Source organism: Ammodytes marinus, assembly GCF_949987685.1.
Source record: "Ammodytes marinus genome assembly, chromosome: 16".
Taxonomy (NCBI): Eukaryota; Metazoa; Chordata; class Actinopteri; order Uranoscopiformes; family Ammodytidae; genus Ammodytes; species Ammodytes marinus.
The window spans coordinates 25,091,239-25,118,011 of NC_137220.1; the positions used below are offsets into that span (position 1 = coordinate 25,091,239).

The 26,773-nt window shown below is 44.6% G+C and overlaps 2 protein-coding genes across 4 annotated transcripts in view; one reads left to right on the plus strand and one right to left on the minus strand.

The window, feature by feature from the left end:
* The window catches only part of LOC307262841 (mitochondrial import inner membrane translocase subunit TIM16-like), a 115,925-nt gene that overhangs the window by 35,438 nt on the left and 53,714 nt on the right, over positions 1 to 26,773 (minus strand). The window lies entirely within an intron of this gene.
* vasnb (vasorin b) lies at positions 2,113 to 26,651 on the plus strand. The gene is made up of 3 exons (XM_080043839.1): positions 2,113 to 2,309; positions 9,649 to 9,710; positions 23,002 to 26,651. The coding sequence occupies exon 3, from the start codon at positions 23,009 to 23,011 to the stop codon at positions 25,073 to 25,075; it is 2,067 nt and encodes a 688-aa protein (XP_079899965.1). The 5' UTR covers positions 2,113 to 2,309; positions 9,649 to 9,710; positions 23,002 to 23,008; the 3' UTR covers positions 25,076 to 26,651.

Sequence of the window (26,773 nt, forward strand, 5' to 3'; positions counted from 1 at the left end):
GTACCTGAGCTCTGGAGACGTGGTTCTCCCTCTCCATCCAACACACACAAGCTGAAGGGCTTGTATAAATACCTGGCCCTCAGTGTTACCTGGCGAGCCTCAGCTCTGGGGCTGTAGTTTGGGCACGGAGGATTGTGTTTATTGAGGTAGAGAGGGGAGTGAGTGAACCAGCTTAGGGAAGAAAGAGTTGGTCAGAGCTCGGACACTGATATTGCGAGCCTCCTACGTGTGTGATAACGTGCAACAATGGAAGATTTATTTCTGAACCTTTTTTTCTTCTTTTTTTTTCTGAACATGTAAAACTGAGAGGCCACATCTGGACCCTGCAGGACATGCGTGAAATCATTTCTCCTTTCTTGCAATTTACTGTAATGCCTTGCAGATGGTACAGTGTGTGTGTGTGTGTGTGTGGTGTGTGTGTGTGTGTGTGTGTGTGTGTGTGTGTGTATGTGTGTGTGTGTGTGTATGTGTGCGTGCGTGCATGCGCGTCTGTGTGTGTGTTAGATGCAATAACTCCTACAGTAGGAGCAAAGGGAGAACGAGCAGGATAATCCAAACGCTGAGTGGCGACTGTTATCGAAAAGTAAACTGTACCGAATACATAAACACGGCTCAACAAGTGGAACTTAAGTGTCCCTTGTCTAGAGGATACAGGAGGGCGGGTGCGGTTTGAGGAGACACGTGCGGCCGCCTCAGGGCCAGAGAGAGATCTGTTTGTTGAATCTTTTTTCCTTCCCTGGACTCCCATATGCCTTCAGCGCGAGGATACATTTGGCCTGGTTTCAATTACTTTTTTTTTTACTGTTTGTTGTCGGCCTGCGGAGTGAACAGAAGCCCTGTGTGAACGCGTAAGGTCAAAAACCGACACAAATATTAGAGCTGTGTAAACAAGAGGCTACAGGGTTTATGGTTGATTCTGTGACATGTGGCTAAAAGTACACACATCGGAGGTGACACACTTTACGAGCTATCACTTACTGTACCTTGTTGGGGGGGGGGGGGGGTGCTGGCTGACATTGAAATAGGCTGCCAGCTGCCGACGGCTAGTTTGTCACTGGCCCTCTAGGAAGTATTCAATAGCTTTCGCAGCTTGAAGATGTCTCTGTGAATGAAGCGACCATATGTGCTGACGTTCACCGCACGTACACTGTAGAGGCAATCACCAGTCCCTCACCTACGGGAATGGACCCATGAAGCTAACAGAACAATTTCATTCGTGAAGTGATAAATATTGACAGTAGAGTGAACTTTTGAAATAACAAGAAAAGTTTTTGGCATCTCTTTTTTTCTCATGTATCACGAGTATCAGGGTTAATTATAGGTAAGACGCTTTTGCTGTAATTTTATGTAATATATTTATGGTACAAAATGAGTGTGTGTGCGTGTGTACTTTTTATATGGGCATATAAATGTAATATTATTTTTAAAATGAGAATCATGTTGAGGCACATATAAAAGTTTAAATAACAAATTATGATCCACAGTGGGGACACCTTGAATGGGGGGGGGGGGGATGCCTCTTTGCAAGATTTTACATTTAGTTATATAATAACTTTGTAGGGTGTATTACCCTGTAAATGTGTTTATTTAAGCATGCTTCTTTTGTACATACTATATTAACATTTAAACTCTATATATGTTGAAAGACAATTGTTCTTAAGGGGGGCGTCTTAACCCGATTTACCCCTACTTGTTAAGAGATCATATACTTCAGTCAACAGCAATAACCTTTCCAGTGTGTGCAAGCATAATGATGAAGCGACGTTTTCCCTGAAGGAGAGCTGATTATAATACATTCTTCAAAATGCAAAGCAAGGCATTATTTCAAAGATAGAAATGCAGCCAGACTATCTAAAGACCAAGTAATGAAAACTATGTCTCTTTCTTAAAACAGGTCGTGCGGGTAGGCATTAAGATTTTGCAAACTGAAAGGAAGCTGGAATTTCTCTGCTTAGCACTCAGCTGGAAGGTGAGTGTCTTTGCTGCCTGTTGCTTGTGCATGGAGTGCGCTCTGCTGCGGTGCGCCTCGCCCCTCCCACCTCTCCTTAAACTCTCCTCTGTGCTCTCACCAATAAAGCGCTTTTTGTCCAGGGAGTCGGCACTTGAGCGAATTCCTTGACGTGGAGGTCCGGTGTACCTCTCCAAGGATTTGATGCAGACCGTTTGTTGTTACGTTTAATAAGTTCAACTTTTTTTTGGAGAGAACGCGCACACGGAAACTAAAGTTTGGAGTTATATCAGTGAACTGCTCCACTTGGATAAAGACATAAGCGTCACTGCGCTCCTATTTCACTTCTTCGAAGTTCAGGGTAAGAGTTTCCTGCTTTGACTAATACAATAAGGATAAACGTTTTGCTTTAACGCTTGGAACAGGATCAATAAGTGCGTGAAGTCGCGTAAACAGGGATATATGTTTGACAAATGTGTTGGGCGGAATATGATTTCCACACGGCACACAACAACATCACAACATCTTAAAAGAGCAACTGCACAAAACGACCCAATCTGTTTTCAGGACAAAATCCAAACTCTTCGTCAAGTTTAGATCCCTTTAAAATACAAGCCGTCAACAACCAGTGAATGTAGGCTTAAGTTAAGTTTGGTGTCCTGCGCCAATAACGACCGCCTTTACGAAAACTCACAAGGATAATCCGACTAGCCGAGTTTCTGTTCTGCTCAATTTATCATTGAATACATATCCTGTATATTTTTTAAATCCATTAGCATAGTTTTTTTTAATGCAATCTTTTATGCTTTATGCTTCTATGCTATAGTTTGTGTGTAAACGCATAGGCTACAGCAGCCCTGTAAAATGGAAAAGAAGAAACAAACATATAGGCTACGGTTGTTCTTTTCTGAAAGGAGTGACAAATCAACATAAGCGCTCCACTGACTTAAATGCACATGTTTTATTGGCGATGTGGGAGCCACTAAAGTTTCAGATCGCCAAATATTGACACTAAAACGGGGTTGGGGATCGAATGCGTAAAAAAAGGCGAGCGTGTGCGCGGAGCTGGAGGAGCCGGGGTTGGTAATGAGGCGGGCTGGTGTCGGACCGCAGGACGCCGTGCAGCATGCAGGGGCCGCGCCGAGTGTCTAGACCGCACCGGGCTGCCTCCGCCGCAGAGGACAGCTGTTTTTGGATTCACACAACAAGAGAGTTCAACGGGACACAGGAGGTCAGATAATGCCATGGCAAAAACACCTTGTAGTTAAGCGGCGTGACATCAAAACCAGGTTATCTTGACATTTCCCCACTGTATCATATCTGAGGACAAAGCGGAGGATGATATCGTCTAGGGTGATATATGGCTGGGTTCAGCAAGCCTTACTGCAGCATAATGCAGACAACAGCTTCCCATGTGTTATTCTATATTTTCCTAAACAATGATCTGGCAGTTGTGACTGATTACTCTCTTTCACCATACATGCAGAGGGCTGTTGAGAGGAAATAAAGGACTAAGTTATAGGAGGAGGCAAGTGTGTATGCCAATATCAGCAATACATGGATTTTGAAGTGTTTTTTTTAATTACGGTTTAGCACAAAAACAAATCATGAGGAATTCACAAAGCCACTAAACCCTCTGCTACCTCATTTGATGGACGGAGGACAAGAAAATGTCTCAGCTATTTGTCACACAGTCACTGGTAGCCAAGTTTCAGTCACAGGCATGATTGGTGCCACACTACATTATTAAAGATGTGTGTCAACAGCTGCTACTGACTTATAAAATGACTCCATAACTTCACAATTAGTAGAATATAACAACATATTCCACTCTGAAGTATGGAGAGGTTCATACGCTGGATTTTGAAAGTTGAACAACTAAATTGAATGGGCTGCAGGCATATCCATATACAAATGAACGAGACATCGGTGTCAAATAGAGCAGGTGAGGTCAAATTCCTGAAAGAATCAAGCTCGAAATCACCTCCTCCTGCCAATAATCTTACAATGCAATAAAGTGGCATGAGCCGACACGTTTAACCCAGGTTGTTGCTAAATTCGAAGTGTAAGTTCAGCTGTTCTATTCGGATAATATCATCTTATCTTTCCAACGCATGATGCCAATATAAACTTAGAATCTCTGAGAGACATCTTCTAAAGGGAACCTTGTTCTGTCTCAAAGGAGCCAAGCCATTCCTCGTTACACACGTCCACGGAACGGAATAAAATAAGACAGAAATTGAATGTTGATTTATCATGTGAAAAACGACTGGTAGAAGCTCCACTGGGACAACCAGGAGTCTCAACTGTTAATCAGGGATCCATCTATAACAGGGTTAAACACTTCTACATACATAAACACGGCTACCTACCTACCTATGTGCGTTTGCCTGAGATGCTTCATTCATCTAAGAACAGTCTCCTGATCTCAATCCTACCAGCTTTTTGGTCAGATTAACATCTTTTTACACCCCCCCCCCTCCTCCCCCCCACAAACAGGCACAGAAAAAAAATCGCCTAATCTTTCCCCGGGGGGCAAAAAACAAAACCACTCCAACAGCCCCGCTATTAACACACCGGCGTATAGCGCTTGTTTACTCGCCATGTGTTTCCTCAGAAGGCTGTGATTACGCTATAGGAGAAGACGCTACTGTGTCATTGACAGTATATAATGGTGGTAATTGGTTTATATTAGGCTACCAGGCACAGCAGAGCAGCCACAGGAGGCCAATTATCCTTTTCGGTAATGTGGAGAAACTTTCAGACTATCATGCTGCACACACATTGTAACACTTATAGTAAAAGAGAGAGAGAGCATTTGTGCCAGGGCAGTTATTTTCTATTCTTGGTAGGGTTTTTCATTGAAGATGGATGTCTCACACACACAGCAGCTCACACTGTTTGTACAGTGACTTGTTGACAGCGACACACTTCTCACTGTTCAGAGTGAGGTGGAAAGAGGCCTGTGGGGGATACATGATGGACATGAGGGAGAAGGAGAGAGACAGGGACAAGTTCTTACTGTATCTCCTTACCTTCGCTGTGTAATATGTGCCGACAATCTGACGAGAAGTTGTGCGTGTGCTGGTGCGAGTATTAAGCCAGACACATATGCACACTGGGGGGGAGATTATCCCCGTCCCGTGGGACATTTCTTTGGTCTGCGGAGGGGATGCATGACTTAAGGCAGAGGAGCCTTTCCGTCGTAAAAATCCAATTGAAACAATTAAGCACGGGCCCACCACTGTGACAGCGATGTTGAAACCACAAAATACCCATCCTGGATCTGGTTACCAACATTGTGTCAGCCTGTCATTTTTCTTTTACAAAATCATGGCTGGCATTTCATTATCTGTGCCAAAGAGCTTGAATGGGAAAGAGCACGGATGTCTAAATATGTTTGTTAAAAAGCTGATTGACAGTTGTGCTCTTTCATTTGATGTTGGATACGCAGGACATCACCCATGCTGGAGCTTGTACATTTGACCTGGAAAACACACCGTATTTTAACATCGAATGTTGCCGTTCCTCTTCCTCTAAACTGTCTGAGAGACGAGGATTTTTAGATTTGAGGATTCATTTTTGTGACTCGTATCGCCAGAGCTCTGCTTTACGCCAATTAGGGGCAGTGCCTCTCAGCCCTTCCCTTCAGAGGGATTAGAAGGTTAAAAGTCAGGTGGCGAGGCGAGGAGGCCGGGGGAAGGGAGGAGAGGAGGGACATGGAGAGGTGGAGGTAGGCAGGAGAGGGGCACTCACACAGCAGGCGGCCAGAGGGGAGTCGACAGGGCAGAAAGTGTGTGAGTGTGTGTGTTTGTTTTTGAAGGCCATGTGAAAGTGAGGGCTCATCACTATTAGCAAATAAAGTATGTGCTAGTGCGAGAGATAGTTTAAGTGGTACAAATTCAGTTTCCCTGGTTGTCCACCGAGAACCTATAGAGCTGTAGCATTCACTGGTAGAGTCGTCTTAAATCAAACCCCCGGCTTCAAAGGCCCCGGCCTCACACATCAATGCTGACCCAGCGGTATGCTGAGGCTAAAAACCCCAGTCCGTCAGCCTGCCAAGCTAAATTCAAGAAGAGCTGGCCGATGCAGCCAAATGATGCGTTCAGAAGAACCACTTCAAAACCTTGCATAAATATACACACACATGCGAAGGGATCTGAGGGCTTCGGAGTGCCCCAGCTTGAGCTCAAAACCCCAAATAACTTGCTGTCCTCCGTGTCCACATCCACACACACACACACACACACACACACACACACACACACACACACACACACACACACACACACACACACACACACACACACACACACACACACACACACACACACACACACACACACACACACACACACACACACACACACACACACACACACACACACACACACACACACACACACACACACACACACACACACACACACACACACACACACACACACACACACACACACAGGTTTTTACCCGTTTGTCCATCCATTGAAACTCCGTTCAGCAAAAGTTGGCACGAACAAAGCTATCTTCTCAAAACTTTTACGTTAAATTAAACCCTGCACTTTTTTAAAACATTTTTAGAATGCAAAGTCTGCAAAAAGCCAGAAAAATCCCCCAAATTCCAAGTATTCAGTGAGAGGAGCAGATGGGGAAAGAAAGAGAGAGAGAGAGAGAGAGAGAGGAGAGAGAGAGAGAGAGAGAGAGAGAGAGAGAGAGAGAGAGAGAGAGAGAGAGAGAGAGAGAGAGAGAGAGAGAGAGAGAATGCTCATCCCAGAAAGCCACCACAAATTGCTGCATTTCAGTGGGACCGTAAAAAAAAGAGAAATGGGGCTCCTAATCTAAGGTTGTAATTACCTCTGGCCAGCACTGTAATTAGGAAATGAGTCTCGAACTGGCCAAGAGCAGAGCAACAGTGCACACCACACACCCAGACACTCACACACACACACACACACACACACACACACACACACACACACACACACACACACACACACACACACACACACACACACACACACACACACACACACACACACACACACACACACACACACACACACACACACACACACACACACAGACCAAAACTCAAAGTGGGATAGACAGATGACGTTGAGAGGAAAGTCAAATATTAAACCACTGAGAAAAACATTAACTCCTAATGTTTTACCGAATATGGATTGAATGATAAGAGTATATAGCAGAGTATATTTGCGAGCTCACGCTGAGAGTGTGTGTGTGTGTGTGTGTGGAGTGGGATGGGGGTGTATGTATGTGTGTGTGTGTGTGTGTCCGAGACCTTGCCTGTCACATAGAGTGGTGACATCCAAGCACACCCTCATGTAGTCACGTCGCACATACAAGTAGACACGTACGCGCCGGGCCACTCTCTAGCATTACATCAGTTGTTGTCGTAGGTTTCTGGTCCCCCCTTTTGCTTAACGTCTATTTATGTCCCAGTCGGGGGGACGCAAATAGTGTTGTTATCTGCTGCTGTCGGCACCGCGAGAGAGAGAGAGCCACCGTACATACTATCTCTGCATGCATACGTGCAGAGTCCTGTATGAGTGTATCCCAATGTGACTGTGTATCAGCTCAATCACTCAACGCTGCAATCAACGGCCAAGTACTTGCAACAGTAGTGCCACAAGTCACAGCTTGTCACTGGTGTATATATTCAATATACAATAAGCAGAGTGGCACACTGAATAACAAGCCATGCAACACACATAAATAACACCTACAGCAAAACATAAGGCTTTTCTCTGCAGATCCCAGCCATCCCCAACAGGTTGAGGGGTTTGGAGTGTGTTTGTTAACTAAACATTTGGACCAATAAAAAGCGGTTGAAACATTGATTTTCAAACATACTAGATTATATACTAGATTTCTCAGTGCACAGTCGGCATGAATTAAGGATCAAACATCTCGAGCAAAGATACAGAGAAGACAGCATGAGCTAATAAGTTATAGGTCAAGACTGGAATAGTGTCGCAGAGAGTTTGTACTTTACCGCTAACATCCATGAATGCAGTGACACACACAAAAGATGGTCACTCAGCCCTTGCTTTGCCCTCCATCACTATCAAGCATGCGTCATTGCGTTTATTTTGTTAACTGTACAGTATCAGTGAAGTGTATGAAAACAACCCAGATAACACACTGCGGACACCACATGCACAGAAGCCTCCGTGCGGCAGTATGAAATCCCTCCCGCAGACAAATAAACACGCAGAGTGCAGCAAAGGCCTCACAGCAGGTCAGCAAGATAAACAGAGCCTTCCACTGCTACGTTTAAAATTTCAAATATGTAAAATATGTAAAAAAAAATATATATGTATACACCCAGTCCACTCTGTATGAGGCAGAGAGCATGCGCTGCAGGAGGCCTCAGGAGGTTTCAGGTGTTACACAATCGGGAAGCACAAGACATTTCTACACCTCCATAGACTGACTCAGAGCTCAGGAATATGAAATATGACAATACAGCACACTAGAAGAATGTGTCTAGTGCACTGAGCTAGAAGAATAGGTGTATAGTTAACAGACAGTCTGGTCTGGAAGAATGGGGGAAATGCTGCAACGCCAAAACCGTTTTATGACCATGACTTAAATCAATTAAAAAGGGAGATGAAGAAATGCTGGCCAAACGTCTTCCAGTAATATAACTGCTATCAAGTGGTCACTTTGTGTTGGGGTTTTTCCCCAAAACCAACTCCTATTTATAATCCCATAACCACGCGCAAAAAAATGACATTGAATACTAGCCCTTAATGCCGTGTTTACAAAAAGCAACAGGCACGTGAATCACGGGCAAATGGCTCTGTGGTTCGGATACGCTGATCATTTAAAAACACACACAAACAGGGTGGTCAATTTAGACCCCTGCCAGCTTGTGTCACATAAAACAAAAAAAACTGAGCTTGGCTTTTACAACAACAACAAAACCGCGCGTCTCAAAAACACTTTCTGAAGAGAAGCACAGACACACAGCTCCCTTTATGGAAAAGCTGACATAAGAATCAGTGAAGTAAAAAACCTTATATACCCCCTTTGGAAACAGTAAAACAATCCCAATCAAGGTAAATGTATGTGCGACTTTTGATGGTCTCCTGAGACAAAGGCCTGAACCATAAACACCTTGAGATGGTGAAACTCAATTAATCTTCCAGATCATACCTCACCTGAAACTGTGTTTTAAAACAAAGTACAACATATAGGGGGTTTAAAAAAAAGCTGTCAGTCTTGTGTCATACTTAAGTCAACGCTCTAGACACATGCACACACAAAGAAACACACACAGACACAGACACAGACACACACTCTTTCAGGCCCAGCTGATGGGCTGATAGCACAGGACAAGGAGCTGACAGAGTGGAGAGTGGTCGGCCTGCATTCTTCCTCTCCCCGCTCCGTCATTCTCCTGTGCTGCCACACGGCTCAGCACGCTCCTGCACACAGCTGGAATTCACCCAATTAACGGGGAGAAAAACTTCCTGTTTGTCTCGCAGGCCGTTGACAATGCATGACAGGTGGCCAGATTCCAAAATAAGTGTGTGTGTGTGTGTGTGTGTGTGTGTGTGTGTGTGTGTGTGTGTGTGTGTGTGTGTGTGTGTGTGGGTGGGTGAGCAAAACTCAACGAAAACATATCGCGACATATTTGGCTCACAATGTAACAACTGCCGTTCTGTTCCCAGGTAAAGCAGACCTGACACCAAGGAAAGTGGAGCGATCGCAGAGGAGGGAGCTTCTTCGCTAGGTGAGTGAGGTCCAAAATGAAATCTGTTTTATTGGTAATCCGTGTCATTATACGTAAGAAGTGGCCAGTCGCCATTATGCAAACATACTGTTAAACAGAACTCTTCCTCACTGTTAGGAATGGTTTGTCATCATAAGAATTAGAATGGAAAAACAGACTATTGTTAGTGTGTGACAGATTTACAGCAGCAGCGTTGTAGTTCTTCTGACCCATGTCATAATAATAATACTACTACTACACTCCTTTGAATATTTGCATCCAGTGAGGTAGCCCCAAACCACACACTCTGTTGGCGGTCCTTATTGTGTTAACCGTAACACCCTGCTTCCTCAATGGGCTTCTTTTACACAAGCCTCTTAACAAGACTGGCAGGAGAACAAGAGGGGGCTCTCTTAACTAACACACATGCACGCAAAAACACACACACACACACACACACACACAGTTTTACATGCATATATTCCCAGAAATTAGTTTGAAAAATAGCTATAAAAAAAACCCCACTGTATGTGCTGGGGTCTCTCTTCTAGTTTCGCCAGGGACTGTATGATCAGGGTCATAAAGACACATATAGAACTACACAGGGACAAGCGCGTAGTTTTGGGCCACTGGTCGTGACACCACTTATTTGCCTCACAGCTCCTCCACCTCTCTTCTTCCACCTCTCCTTAGAGAAATAGAGAAGAGAGGCCTTTCAGTTGAATGACAAATTACAGCGCACTCTGATACCCCTGTTTGTCTTTTACCTGTCATTTTTGACACGTCTCCGCCACACCTAATGCACGTCTTTGTATCAATAGTAGAATATGAGCATGTGCATGCGACTCATTGCGTTGCTCATTAACGTACTCCTGACGCCATGGATACCGTGTATGATTGTCAGTTAATAATGTTAATATTTCCACGTGAATGCAAACATGCAAGAGCAAACAAGGGCGCTCCATGGTATTTATATACTATACTAACTCTACCACACACACACACCGACAGACTTAATGACACCAGAACACACAGGCAGATTCCACGTGTGTGAGCAAATACACACACACACATTCTCACACACACACACACACACACACACACACACAGGTACGCATTGTTCTGTGTTTTACAGGTCGGCTCAGGAATCTACTCTACTTAGGGGATGACGCGTACCAACGGATGTGGGAGCAAACAAACTGTTCTTTATTGAGACAAATGACTATACACTGCTACAATAACAAAGCATCAATCACCCCCCCACCCACCCCTCCCTCAGTGACGGGCTCTCTGTATATGACAGTGTGACTGTCTTGGGCACAGACATACAGACATGAATTCTATATACGGAAGGCATAAATCTATGCACCCTCATAACTTACACCATAAGACCCCCTCTTTATCTTTATTCAGTGAATTGGTCTCTGAACATGGCGTCAAGGCAAAGGCCTCTTTAGAGAAAGCGTGCCAGGGCTTTGCTTGTTCATTTCATATATACTTTACCTCACTGGTTAATATTCTGCAAACCACACTGCTTGCCTCTAAGAAATGTAAAACATGTTGTCCCGTTCCAGGCGGACTACTGAAACCTGCTTGACTTATGCAGTAAACATCAAGTCTGCATTGTTTCTTTTTTTTTTAAATTTCTATTGAAATGAGGTGAAGCATGTGCAGTGTTTTCTTATGTTCTAATCTAAAAGTGAACTTGACCCTGTATTACCACACAGTAGCAATGTGGCAAAGATATTCATCAAAATCCACCACACAAGCGACCTGTGTGATGGATTGCGACACTTAAGCAAATTTAGCAACTCTGCCGATCATTTTCATGCTGTGTAGAAATGAATGGGCATAAAAAAGTCAGCAAAAATGCAAATCATAAAGTATCTGTTGTTAAAAAAAACACTAGAACATGCAAAAACAGTGACATGGTCCTTTAAAAATGAACACAATGTGGAATAAATGTGGCATAATAATAGGCCTGAGGTTAAAGTTTGTGCTTGTGCAATGTGCTTGCAATAGTTTGGCTGACAGAAGGTGTTGATTGCATATGGATTTGGATGGTGTTCTAAGAAATGTGCAGTGTATTTCTATAGGGTGTTCCCTGGATGGTTGTGACTAGCAGCTTTAGACAGTGTGTTGTTTGCATTGACAACCTGAAGGGGAAATGAGGTTACGGAGGGCTCTCTTGTTTATTCCTCTAACTGCTTCTGTCACTACCCTGCTCTCCTTTCTTCTCCCCTGCCTTGTTTGTAGTGGATACCAGGAATCCTCTGGAAGAAGCCACCTGCTGCAGGCTAAATAGTGCAGCTAAGGAGGGGGTCCATGTTGATGTCTTAATAGACCGTTGCTGACTGATTTCTTTACGATGGCACAGATGGCAAAAGGCTCACCTGTTTAATCAGCAGACTACGCAGCTCAATCAAACTAGGGATTAAAAAGTGGCGCTCGCTTGCCGGAGATTCTGTCATTTATGTGTGAACTCTTACACATAACACTATCCAGAGGCAATTCAATGGCTGTTTTATTTAACAGTGGAAAATTAGATTTTAATTCAATTTAATAGGAAATGATAAAAGGAAACAACTGTTCTCCTGCAGTGGAACAGATGGAAGTAGATAAGACACAATGAATCAAATCAGATGTGTGTCTAAGGAGCCTATTTGAATACCTCAAAAATAAAAGAATAAAAGCACAACTCTAATAAACAAGGGAAGAGTCTTAGGACACTCGAGGCAGTAGAGGAGAGGCCTGTGAGTGGTGGGGGGGCGGGAGAGCTGTGCTGCCTGGCTGCTGATTCGCCAGCAAGCCAGCCCCAATGCTGGCAATACTTTCACAATAAATTCCTTTGTGACATCCTAATCAGCACCAGTGATCTCCATTTCACATGTATCAGTATGTGTGTGTGTGTGTGTGTGTGTGTGTGTGTGTGTGTGTGTGTGTGTGTGTGTGTGTGTGTGTGTGTGTGTGTGTGTGTGTGTGTGTGTGTGTGTGTGTGTGTGTGTGTGTGTGTGGGGTGTGTGCCACATGTCTGAGGTGTTTTTCAGTTTCAGTTTTTTTTTAATCAGGGGAAAAAGCCTGCAGGGCAGAATGACTTGAGAAATCACAAACGGTATCTAAGAAAATGGAGGGGGTGTGAGGGTTGAGGGCCTGAAAAACAGGTAGCACTGTGCAAATGGCCATCTTATAATAGATGTTGTGGTAGCCTATAGAAAGAAAATTTCACTTGTGCCAGATTCTCTGTATATTTACAGCAGCATGTATCGCTTATTATGTCACTGACTAATGGATATGGATGTGACTAAATCTTTTTGGAAGCATTACTCAAGCCATGACAAGACGGACTACCAGACCTCTCTAGAGCGATTGTTGAAGACAAATAAATCGTCAATGTAGCCATACATCCTTCCCGTACTTGACACAGCTAATTGTGCGCTGTCATAGATGTCAGCTTAATCGAACACAAAGAGAGAGAGAGAGCTCTGTAAGAACTTCTCCTGTCTCTGTCCAGCCTACTTGTGGCTCACAGAGATAAACATTGTGCAGTTTCTCTGCTCTTTTTTTATGTTTCGGGGAGTAATTGACCAAATTAAATATGGCTGAATGGTAGAGAGAGAACATGTCCTTTATTTTGTCCTTATCTAAATAGAGTTACGGATTTGAACATCCTGAACTTCAAATAACTGCACATTGTACAATTTTAAAAAAAAAACCTCTGTAATGAGGTGTGAATTGCAAGTCTCTACGCTGCGCTGCATCTTAACAAGGTAAACTATTTGGTGTTTACTTGTGAGCAATAGTGCTGGCCACAGTGTTGTGTTTGCCGTCCCATTCCTGTAGCCTTGAGCTGTAACGAGGTGGTTAGGCCCCGTGAACACACCGACAGCTACAGTACATAGTTGCATAGAAGGATGTGGCAGGTACAGGGAGATGGGCCTTCATCAGATTCCACTCATAGTCTTTAGCCAGCTGCATGAACAAACCTGAGAGAGAAGGAAGGAGCTGAGACATATTTGATGCAATGGAGCTGTCTGTTATGATGCCCAACAGGCCTTTGCTGTACATTGTGTTTGTGGGTACGGATGTCAGTGCTCCTTGGAAAGAAATGCAGTAAAGACTATGTATTATTCTCAAGACAATAGATTCAGTGAAAACCTGAACATTACTTCCTGGAAACATGAGGATAAAGTCAGACAGGCAGACAGATAAGATGCCAGTTGTTTTCCCTCAGTGAGTGCGTGTGACACTGTTTGCCTAACGAGGAGAGTCAGGCCGCCAGTCAGTGTGCCTGCCTGCAGCCTGACTCATACACACCCTTTTGATTTAGTTGAACGGCAATTTGACCTCCTGCACAGCGCTGCACTAAAGGGGCAAAAGGTGAAAACAGTGTCAACACAAAATGCCATCCATCCCTTGATTATTTATACAAAGAGAATAAGGGTGATACTTTTGGCATGCTTAGGTCAGTCAGTAATTGTATATCGGTCAGTTATCATATCCTACAGCTTGAGATTACTTTTATAATGTACACAATGGCTTTGGCTGTTCCTACCAGCGCTGGTCAAAGGTGTAAACACAGTACTGACCATTTGAAGTGGATTCTTCAGTGATATCAAAAAGGTGCTCAAAAGACGCTCTACCTATAGCATTGCAGAAATGGTGGAGCTAGAATGAATGTCCATATAGGCATAGCACCGGAGTGTGATCATTACTCCAGGCTTGATAGAACTGGTCCATCCAGCAGCCACTTGTAACCACGACCACACACACACACACACACACACACACAGCACAAACATGCCCCTGTCTGCGCTCAAGGCCAGGTCGCCTGAGGTGTTTTGAAGGAGTCTTGAAAAAAAAAAGACTCCCCTGGAGACCCGTTTGCTTTGGTTGTCTCTATGAGGGAAAACAAAGCCCCACACACGCGCACGCACACGCACACACACACACGCACACGCACACGCACACGCACACACACACACACACACACACACACACACACACACACACACACACACACACACACACACACACACACACACACACACACACACACACACACACACACACACACACACACTTTGATTCTGGCAGGAGGCAGGGATAGTCATGCACCGGACAGGAAGGCACAAAACATGGCCGGGGAGAGAATCCAGTGTTGTGACACTAGGATGTCGTATTTTACTGTTTCCAGTGGTGATGTAGTGTGACTCCTTTTGGACTCATCTGACTGTGACCACTGCAGTGGGGTGGTCTGCTGCTTGTGTGCGACTGAGACACATTTAAAGATAAACAGAGAGAGAGAGAGAGAGAGAAAGAGAGAGAAAGAGAGAGAAAGAATAAATAAAGCATGGCAGTGTTGTTTGTGTTTCTGTGGTGCTCGGATGAAAGCCAGGTCAAAAGATAAGACTGTTTAGACAGTTAAGGTTGCAGCACAAGAGCAGCTGCTTGGACACCAGACAAGAGTTTTACACAAGGCGAAGCACCATTGAGAAAAAAAAGTTGTAGGTGCAAGCACTCACAGATGAAAGCCCAGGTTCTCATGTGTGTTCACCGGAATCCTTTGTGTCTGTGTAATGCGAGAACCCTGTGGTGGAGAAGATCTCAGGCAGATGCGTTTTTGTTGTCGTCTGTCTATTAAAGAAATGTTACCGTGACCCTTTAATGACTATCTGTCCTAAGAGGTCACAGGGCGCGGTGCACTGATAACAGATATGCGTCAGTGTCAAGACATGGCCCCCTAAGCAGAACAAGAGGCCACTGTGTGTGAGGACGAGAGGAATAATGATAATTAGGAGAGAGAGAGAGAGAGAGAGAGACTATCTCGGTCAGGGCATCCCGTGTCTAACCCTCATGTGGAACAAAATCAAGTCTAGCATCTACTACACCATCCGTCATATCCTTCGGCAATAAAAGCAAAAAGGGAAATTATCCACATTTCCTTTTTGGAAGTCACATGGCCTGACCTCTACGCTCTAAAAGCTCGGAGGAGGCTGAGCTAGACTGCAGACATGCTGTTGCAGACATCCCAGTTCAGCTGTAGTTTATGCTGCCCGGCCGCCCACCTCCTGCCTGCTTCTGTTCCCTTCCCTCCCGCACTGCCGGTCCCTCTCATGAGGCAGCAGCAGCAGCATACAGCCGGCTGAGTGTGGAGCTTTAACGCAGTCTGCATCATTTACACAGGCACACTCCGAACGGTTTTGGGTTTCTTGTAGCCCTGGAGGAGCGGAGAAAGCACCTGTAAGCTTTAAGGGCGCTCGTTAGTGTAACCGGAGCAGGGTGTGTGTGTGTGTCAAACAGGGCCTCTTATCTGTGTTGTCTGGGCCGGTTACAACAGGGGACACAGAATACTAAGCAGCGGTGGAAACACTAATCTAGAGCCCCACCTCTGACCTTCAAGGAGTCGCTCAGGGCCTCAGCGGCTTGTGGGCGTTGTAGTCCTTTGGATGGATGCTATCTGACCAGGTGGAATGACAATGTTTGGCTTTCAGGTTGCTTTTTTCTTTTTTCTTTGTGTGTGTCAATATTGACCAATCAAACAAAGATCTTTAAGAACTTGTAAAATGTAAACGTAAACACAGAAAAGTAACTACCGACTTCTATCTGAAAATCCAACACGTCTACCTCCTGTAGTGCAGCAAATATACAATGTCGTTACCCTACCTTTCACCCCTGGACTGTATATTATGCTCTCTTTCAAGTCCTCCAGCTGCAGGCTCCAACAAGTAATGCCTCATACTGTCATTGTAGGCAGGCTTGGTCAAAAGCATTAATCCTGAGATGAAAAAGGGGACCGCCTTCCACACCAAAAAAAAATAAGCATCTTTACAACTCATTTTAGATGTGGACAAAGAAGGGAGCAAATCACATGGAATGAGTGAAGGCATAAGAAAAGGAAAGTGAAATAAAGTGTATATAACTAGAGGGCAGACCGATGGGGATCTGCGTGCCGGTTGTGTGTTGGTTTGTGTTAATTGAAACAAAAAAAAAAACCCTTTGACATCAATCAGCCCTGGCAGAGATGTAAGATGGATGCTGCTATGGCGGGCTCTTTTCTTGTGGTCGGACTGAAATTGGTCGGGAAGGCTTTGTTTGTGCAGCATGATGTAAAAACTACTACAGCCCCTAATCCCCCCCCCCCCCCCCCTTCATTCCACTACAAAGCATAGCAGTAATACTGTGGCTCCGAGATGAGTATTGCCAGTGACAGACATAGTAAAGCTATCATCCTTCTTTTATTCCACATGTCCTCCACTCCCCTGTCTGCGTTTGACTACTTCTGGCATTACATGTGTTTTATGGAACCGAGTATTGATCTTTTGGGACCCCCCCCCACCCCCGCCCCCATCCCATGTTTTTCTTTGCAAAAATTGGAGCACCTTAGCTAAAGATCATGAATAGACGGATTGCAGTTTACCTTGAGTGGACAGAATTACAAAGGAAACAGCCATTAGCTTGTGTTTGATGAGGTTTATTTTCAGTATAAATATGTCTTCAGCATTTCAACACTACAAAGTATCACATAATATATTCTGAAAATATATATTTTAGAACTTAAGGAAAACAAATCTACTTTCCTACTCTGCTGCCAAGCCTTCAGAAGCGACCTCCGAGCCCCACTGAATGGAAAGCCCTGGACAGGCACCATGTCAGCAGTCAAATGTTGCTTTTGTTACTCCTCACGTTGCCGTCTTCAAACATTCGTGGCTTCCTTTTTGATCCATTCATTTTCTGTTCGCTTATCCAACGTGGTCTGTGTAAAACAGGTTCAACCGGCCTAATCACTACATTCATTATCTATTAGATCATGCCGTAAACAAGTCCTTGGCAGTGATACGCGTGTACCAATAAGACTTACACCATCATAGCTGACATTTTTATACAGTAGCTGTGCTGCTTGTTTCGGCTGTCGGCACAAACATCCCCTCTGAGGTCATCTTCTACAATCTCGGATATTCGACACAATTCTTGGTTTCCCCTTTCTAGCGGCCTCTTGACCCCCCCCCCCCCCCCCCCTTTTGTCACCATGATGGATAACTTCTCTGAATTGAGGATAACAGGGTCCAGCTGTGGCAAGGACTGACAGTAGCAAAAGGGATGGGAACAGGGAAGTGTGTGTTTGGAGGAGCGGTGGTCTTTTGTCTTCTCACAGGGTCAGGTTTAGAAAAAAGGGGCAAAAATAGAGAGGGGGACAGGGGGGACATGGGAAGAGGGGAGGGGATCAGAGGGTTCACATCAGCCTTCATAATTTGTTTGGGTGCCCAAGTTTGATCATTTTTACAACCTCTGTGAATTCATGTCCCCTGTGCTACTGTTGTAAATCCACACAGGCAGCTGCTACAGGAGTATATTTTAGTAGCGCGCCCGAGTGAACTGGACCCCTGGACCAACAACACTCACTGTAGATCATACTTTAATGCACATAGCACAAGCGTTGTTCCCTTTAATAGATAAAGCCCCCAAAGAGAGAAAGGGGCCTCTCTACCTCTTTAATGGGAGTATGTGCTCTTTAGTCTGTAGCCTTATCCCTTTGGCGTGGTGTTCCCCTGTAGTGCCTGGCCCAGCCTCCTGAATTATGCAAGTGCACAGTGACCTCGCACACACACACACACACACACACACACACACACACACACACACACACACACACACACACACACACACACACACACACACACACACACACACACACACACACACACACACACACACACACACACACACACACACACACACACACACACACACACACACACACACACACACACACACACACACACACACACACACACACACACACACACACACACACACACACACACACACACACACACACACACACACACACAGTTCTAACCCCCTCTTGTACCCTTCATTGCCCCTCAGTGTTGGCCTTCAGCTCTGAAGATAAGGGCTCTTGACGCTTGGCCTGCCGGGATTTAATTGCTGAAGCCCACTTCACCCTCCTATAAGCCAGGCCTTATCCACCTCTTCAGCCCCATGTCCCTGCTGACAGAAACCTGCTTTTGTCCTCCCCGTTTCCCAGCCTCTGTGTTTTGCTTTTCCTTCTTCAACTTTGAAAAAGGAAAAAAAAAAGTGGGAAAAGAAGTTGGCTTAAAGAGAGAGGGGGGGAATGCTTTTCCTCCTTTCATCTCTTCGTATTGATTCTTTAATGAGGGTCTGATCAAGTTTCACGCAAAAATGTCTCCATGCTTTGGTCTTCTCCTGACTCTTTCTGGCCCACGTGTGATTCCACATATCAATCAGCCAACATCTTTTATTCAAATACAAACTAAGACTATATTAAGAATAAAGCATAAAGAAAGCACAGCTATGAGAAAAGTCTTTATACATTCTGGACACAAATGTTTGGGCTCCCATTCATATAAGCAGCTCCATTATTATTCCGATCTGTTGTCTGTCTCTAAACCAAAAAAAAAAAACTTTTTGTGAATCTCTAAATGCCAAGCCGGTGAGACAGACAAGCTCATTTCTTTTTTTTCCCAAACTTTCCAAGCTGCTGTATGTCTCAGGAATGTCTCAACAAGTGCACAGGGGAGAGAAAAAGGAAATTACAACTCGAGAGGGAGAAGGAGGAAGGCAAGAGGGGAGTGGGCATTCCTCATTGCGCAGGGTGACAAGCCTGTCTTTCTTCTTTCTTCTCTCTCTCTCTCTCTCTCTCTCTCTCTCCTTCTCTCTGGGCCCTCCACCTGCATTCATTTCTTTTTTTTGTATAATTCTTTTTATTTTGGTTTTAACAACAAGCAAACAAACAAACATGACACAGACACGACATAAGAATGAAGAAAAAGTAAAAAAAGAAAAGAGTACACGTGTATGCTGTTCATTGTAACAGTGTTCCACACACACACACACACACCAACATATACCACATAACATTCAAAGACACACACAAACACAAAAACAACACCTGCATTCATTTCAAAAACCAACAAAGTTCAAGCCACACAGCCAGGAATTCACTCAGCACTCCTGGTATGCTCAGGATCCATACTGTTGGGACGCCACAATTGCGACTTATCTTACCCCCCACTGATAAGACCTGCACAAGTCACTCGTGTCCAGAGAAAAAAAGAGAAAGAAAACAGGAGAATCTAACCTGTCAAGCTACGGTTTTATCTGTGATCTGGCAGTGTTCTCTGTCTGAGCCCCTCCCCCCCCCCCCCCCACACCCACCTCCACTAGAGTTTTCTCCACTGGGTTATCAGATGTGCCTGGCCCAGTTTGGAATGAGGCACACTCAAATAAACACACTGCCCCAGGGAGCTGCGCTAGAATCACCGCGTTGATTTTTCTAAGAAAAATATTCTCATTTCTTTTTTCTTTTTTTTATCTGCATAGCTCACTCTCCTTTCATAGCTGCCTTGATGTTGTTGTATGTTCTGGCACTAGACCCTTATACCCGTCTCTGGCCCTGATATAATGTACCAAGCTTCTCTATCTGCGGAAGGAATGACATTTTTTGGACATCAGACACCATAGGATACTTCTGAACAGGCACTCTTTAACATAGAGTATGTTTGTACACCCTCTTTGACACGCACACATGCAGCACTGAAACTAAGACGCAGAGCCCTACATAATATGCATACTCTCGGGCTGTTACTTGACTCTCCAGATCCCCTTCATCTCCTGTTTATCTTCCCAAATCCTTTGGTTGTCCCTTGTTCTGTACAGATAAGCAGCATAGCAGCCACACTCTCTTTTCCCTCCTCCATCTCTGCTCCATCACTTCCAAAAGCTCTCACCATCCGATGAACTCATGACTCCTTTTATGATTGATTGTCCCAATTAAAAAAACTTTTATTTTCCAACAATAGCAAATCAAATGTTCTCACTGTGGGAATTCTCCCCCGCCACTGATGCATGACTTCCTTTACCACTCTGTACGTGTTATAACTCACCTGTTAAATGGGACCCCCCCCCCCCCAAAAGTGTTGATGGTCTGTCTCTGTGCTTATAGCAGGTTCTGGCTAGTTAGCTGTTTTGTTCAAACAAGCCTTGAGTTCAGTTTTAGCAGGGTCATTGTGTTGGTATCCTGCTGCAGAGGATGACATTCGTGCCATGTCTGAAAGCGTTATCCAGATAGTAAGAGTAACATGTTGGCAGTGGGGTTCAAGCCACTGCCATTATTGCTTTTAGTTCATACGGTGGAGAAGGAAAAATAAGAGATCACGGAATGATTCCAAGAAGGGGTTGCATATTTAAAGGAGGAGCAGAAAGAAAAGTATGCCGAAAGAGAAGGAAAATAATAGCCATAGATGTGGCTCGGTGATATGATACTGACCCTTCCTACTCCTCTGCTGTGGTGCACTCCCCAAAACCCTTGATCTCCTCTCCAAGTGCTGACATTCGAGGCACTGATTATTTTGTAAAGCAAATGCATAACTAGAAGAAGCATTTGGCTTATGTACATTGGTGACATTGACAAATATGAGTACACAAAACAAAACTACAACAAGACTTGTTTCATAGACTTTCGTCGGGGAGATTACATTGTCATTCTTTCTTTAACAATAAGTGTATTTATTTCCCAAAAAGTTTTGTGAAGAATTGTGTCTGAGAGACAACTGTGTTTCTACGGACTGTTCATATTCATAGTTTACTAGACAATATACTAAAGCTGTGAGCACATAGTTCCAGGACATGAGATAAAATAAAAATGTCCAAATCAGTTTTTTCTTTCTTTCCTGGTGTAACGAGACACATCTCTAGGTAAGCAGTGTGAGAACAGAATGTTCTCTGTGCTTGTTCTCCATTTGTGTTAAACTATAAGTCACACATACTTGGCTTCTCATTCAGGTATTTGTGCAGTACAGACATCAACAACTGCACCATTTAAGGCCCTAAAATAAGCCCCCTCAAGCACTCAAGTCCACCAACATATGGTACTTGTAGGTGTCATAAATTATAAACATGGGTTAGGGGATAGACTTCTGGTTATCCTTAACCCCAATCAATAAATCTAACCTAACAAAAAGTAATTGCAGAACAGGGGTGTATTTTTCCTATTTTTTAAACTCCCTGAGGAGTAGAAAGAGAGAAGTCAAAGAGCTGTCCGAAGCAGAGAAATGGTCAACTGATAGAGATGTTGCCTTGTCCCCCAAGGCCATCTCCCTTGATAACAGAGGATGATAAACTGCTACACAGACAGCAACTAGTTTCTTCTTTATCTCTCCTCATTCCTCTCTCCCTCTCCTTTACATCATCCCTCCCCTCCTTTTTATCCCTTTCATGTACCGTGTTGACGTTCTACCAGGGTGTTTGTTTTGTAAGGCTTGGGCTCCGGGGAAACAGGCTTAAATCACAGTATGTTATCGTCCTGATGCCCTAGGCCCTTTGGTATCTGAATATTTCATCCTTTTACAGTTTTAGAGGCACTTCTCTGCACAGGTAGTCAGTGTGCGTAGGGAAAACATAGAGCATTAGTGTTATTTATATTCCGTCTATAGTCAGGGAAGCAGCTTCTTACTACCAGTGAAGCTCTCCAAGTTAAGAATGCCACAGAGTAAATCATTCACAGATGCATGGCCACGTGCATCATGGCATACATACAGCCACACAAGGTAGACACGGTATGGTTATATGAAACTGGAGAATAGAGCAGGGTTTATGGGGAATCATTCAGAGGGTGTGTGCTATGTTTCAGTGGCCCTGAGAGGGAGAAATGTCGGGAGTGACCCCACAATTTGCTATGACCCCACTACACTATGACCACAGAGTGTGTGCAGTACATTACGGGTGGACAGCGTATAAATACAAACCCTTTGGTTAACAAAGACATGTACTGTATAATCATATATATATATACAGTATGCATGCACACACACTTGCACAAACAGCCATATGTAGGATCATTAGAGAAGGAAATAATGGTTTTGGCATCCCACAGTACTATCTATTACACACATCATTGCAGGGAGAATGTGGCACTCCTTCAGCCAGAGTGTGTCAGGGCGCCACTATGTCAACCTTTCCCAGAGTTTGGCAGAAAACCTCAGAAGTCTGAGGTCACGCTACAGCCCTATTGTTTGAGAGACCTTGTGACAAAAGACTCCCTTTGATCCCTGGCTAAGCATAGCTAAACCTTTGATAGTAATCTCACTCCACGAAACACATTAAAGGTTTGGAATCTAGACCTTACAGGGCGAAAATGGGGTTTCTAATAGAACATCTGTCCAGAAATATTATTATTAAATAGTTTGTGTATAACTATTGTAATAGCACTCACTGTAAATGTTTTAGAATGATTATGCAGGTCATTAACAGTTTATATGTTCTCTCGTTTTAGGCTGAGCATGGAGAGGGAAAGGGTCTGCACCATGAAGGCCATTCTCACGTCCCTGATGCCCTTTCTCCTCTTCCTCCTCCTTCCTGACGGCACCTTGTCAAGCGACTGCCCAGAGGCCTGCTCCTGCTCCACACCAGAGTCCATCTTTTGTTTCCAAAGACGTTCCACTACCATTCCCAAGGGAGCTCCCACATCCACAACGAGCCTCTACCTCTTTGCCAACGGCATTGAGGGCTTGAAAGCTGAGGACTTTGATGGTCTGGAGAACCTGGAAATGCTGGACCTCAGTCAAAACAAATTAACTGAACTTCCTGACAGGGTGTTTGAACCTTTGACCTCTTTGAGAAACCTGGACTTGTCATCAAACCAAATCACCCACATTTCAGAGGAATGTTTCCATGGTATGAACCTTCTTGAGCGCCTCTATTTGTACAGTAATCATATTGAGACTATCGACCCCGAAGCCTTTAATGGCTTGGAGCACCTGCTTGAACTTAAACTGCAGGGTAACCAGTTGACATCACTGCCTGCTCTCTCCATGCCCCGACTGTTGTTGCTGGACCTTCGCTTTAACGTCTTACCCACTTTGGGTCCTTCAGACCTCCAGACCCCAAACCTAGAATCACTCAAATTGGGTAGTGTGGGGCTCACAAGCCTGAATCAGGAGCTCATAGGTAGTTTAAAGAACCTGCATGAACTGGACATCTCAGGAAACCAACTCGAGACTTTCCCATCAGCGCTGAAGTACACCCCAGGACTGATTCACCTCAGTCTGGCTGGGAACCCGATGGGCCCCCTTAAGGTTCCAGACCTTCAGAACCTTAGAGACCTGCAGGAGTTGGACATTAGCAGTCTCAGTCTGCAAGGCCTTCCTGAAGAGTTCCCTCAGCTATTCCCTGACCTTATAAAGCTCACTATAGCAGAGAACCCCTTCAATTGCCTTTGCCCCTTAGCATGGTTCCCAAGATGGCTGAGAGCCCAGAGCATCACCCTGGAGAGAACAGAGGAGACCCGCTGCCATTTCCCACCCTTCAATGCCGGAAAGGTAATGGAAAGACTGGAGCACAGGGATTTCGGCTGTCCTACCACAACTACAGTCACCACTAGTACTGTCAAAACTACTAGTACCACGCCTGTTCCTGTTACTACCCTTCCGAGCACTACTTCTATTCCAGGTCCGAGGGAAGATGACAAAGACAAAGATGATGACTCTCCACTGCCACCTGTGCCTGCATCCCCCAGTAGTAGCAGCATGGACCCAGATGAAGAGCAGCATTTCTGTCCCTCTCACACCTGTCTGAATGGGGGTACTTGTCGTTTGGACCAGTATGGTCAGGTGGATTGTACCTGTCCCCATGGCACATCTGGCATGTATTGTGAAGTTCAAAACCCAGCATCACCAGCTGACGCTGAAATCCCCATGGAAACCGTCACTGTAGATGCACCTGACATCAGCTCACATCAAGCAACCGCAACTTCAATCCTGCTGGACCTTCACCGCTACATTGAAATGCGACCTTACATCCGTGGAATACGCCTAACCTACCGCAATCTCTCTGGGCCGGATCGCAGGCCTATTCAGCTTAGCCTGCCAGCATCCTTCCCAGAGTACAGACTCAGAGGCCTGAAGCCCAACTCCACCTACACTGTGTGTGCCAGTCCACTAGGTGCCCCTAATGGCATAGACAGTGTCTGTACTGAGGCCCAAACGGTTGCGGAAAGCATGATGGGCCATGTTGCACAGTTTGATGACCAGAGGTTGACCACTATGCTGGTGCCTGCAATTGCTATCTTGCTACTGCTGGTACTGGTAGCAATAGCAGTGGGAGTGGTGTGCTACCTTCGCAGGAAGAGGGCCAAAGGTCACCTGGACCTAGAATGTGAGCCCTCTCAGCTAGAGTTGGATGGAGTTAAAGTTGGCCTGGACAATGGGGCACTGCCTCAAAAACAGCCTCAACTTATGATCCCTGAACCTGCAGTTCAGAATAGCAATCTGGAATATGAGGTGTTGCTACTTCAGGATCACTGTACATCAAATAACAATACACCTTCACACAAGCCTTCCTACTTTTGACACCTGGCTTTTGCTACTCATGCCTACAGGAGGATTTTAATTATGCCGCTCTGTTTTCCCCACTGGTGAAATACAGAGAGCAGCAACTGCTGTTGTGAAAGAGGAGATCACAGTATCAGCCAGCCAACCAGCAAAAGGATAAACTGGACATATATTTAACTCAATGTCCTTCCGTTGTCCAAGTAGACATTAAACAAGTTCAAAAACATTCATTTGGACTTCAAAAAGCATTGAAAGTGCCCTCTGCTCCATTTACACATTGCACCCTGCTTCATAATATTTCATAACTCATGTTGCTGTATTGGCAACCTCTCAGCTGTATGCCATGATACTGGGACTGATGCTGAGTTGTCATTGGCTGAAACCTACAGTTAAGGGACAAAGAGACCTCATGCCATCCTTTATCTGTTCATAAAGGAGTGTGCACTGAAATGGGGTTGGGGTACCTTTCCCCATCACAACAGCTTACCAAACACTATCAGCAAATTATTTTTGCTACATGTTGTAACTCCTCAGCACTACCCAAAAGGGATCAGTGCTAGCTGTGAATGACCTTTAAGACGCCAAATGAAGTAGTGCAGAGAAAATAGCTGATGATGTATTGCTTTATTTGGCTGAAAAATCTTTTGTGATTTTTTTGTATGTATGTTTTTTTTATATCTGTGTCTTTGTTTTGTTTTTTTACTGTGCAACATTGTGACTGTTAACAGCCCTATATACCCCCTCCCCAGCCCCCACCCCAACCTCTTGTGACTAACAGACAAAACAGCAGATTAAAATCTTTGAAGATTAAAACTCGTTTGGTACCAGCAAAGTCAATCAAAGGGCTTTCCCCCCAGAATGTCAGACAGTCTAAGTAGATGTGAGTCTGGACAGACTCAAGACTAAATCCCCCTTCTCAATTCTGAAGCCCTCAGCCTGCTTAACCATCACAAAGGGAAGGGAAGCAGAATTAGTAGCAGAATTAGTAAAAAGGTACAGAGGGATGCATTTGAGTTTCAACCAGTTTAAAGCTTGCCTTGATTACAGTAAACACTCACATCACTATACCACAGCGAAAGAGAACTTCAGAGACCTTATTTATTATTTATATTCCCTAGAAGGGAAACTCTGTTTTATCCCTCAACCACAATTCACGTGTAGTGCAACATACTACTTGGTCTGGCTCACAACGAGCAAAGCAAATAGTATATTCTGTTTCCCTTTAGTAAAAATAGGTTGCTGTGCTGTGCACAAATTCTCCTTGGCAAGGGGGTCTCTGGTTTAGCTCACCTGCACCCATCCAGACTTTGGAATGGCCATCGTCTGGTTGGCCATCAAATCTTAGTTTATATTGTTGTGTAGAGGACAGTTAGACTGGGAGATCCAATGGAAAAGTATTTTGCAGACACAGAGTGCAAATTTGAATCTGTAAATATGGGTCAAAGAACGACTCAAAGTAACAATGTGAGTCTCTGTGTGTGTGTGTGTGTGTGTGTGTGTGTGTGTGTGTGTGTGTGTGTGTGTGTGTGTGTGTGTGTGTGTGTGTGTGTGTGTGTGTGTGTGTGTGTGTGTGTGTGTGTGTGTGTGTGTGTGTGTGTGTGTGTGTGTGTGTGTGTAGGGCTCTGTCAACTTCAGTGATAATGCAAGTACATGTTCTGTCTTGTGCAAAGACCTGCAGACATCTAGTTACTATCAGTTACCCTCTACGTGCCTGCA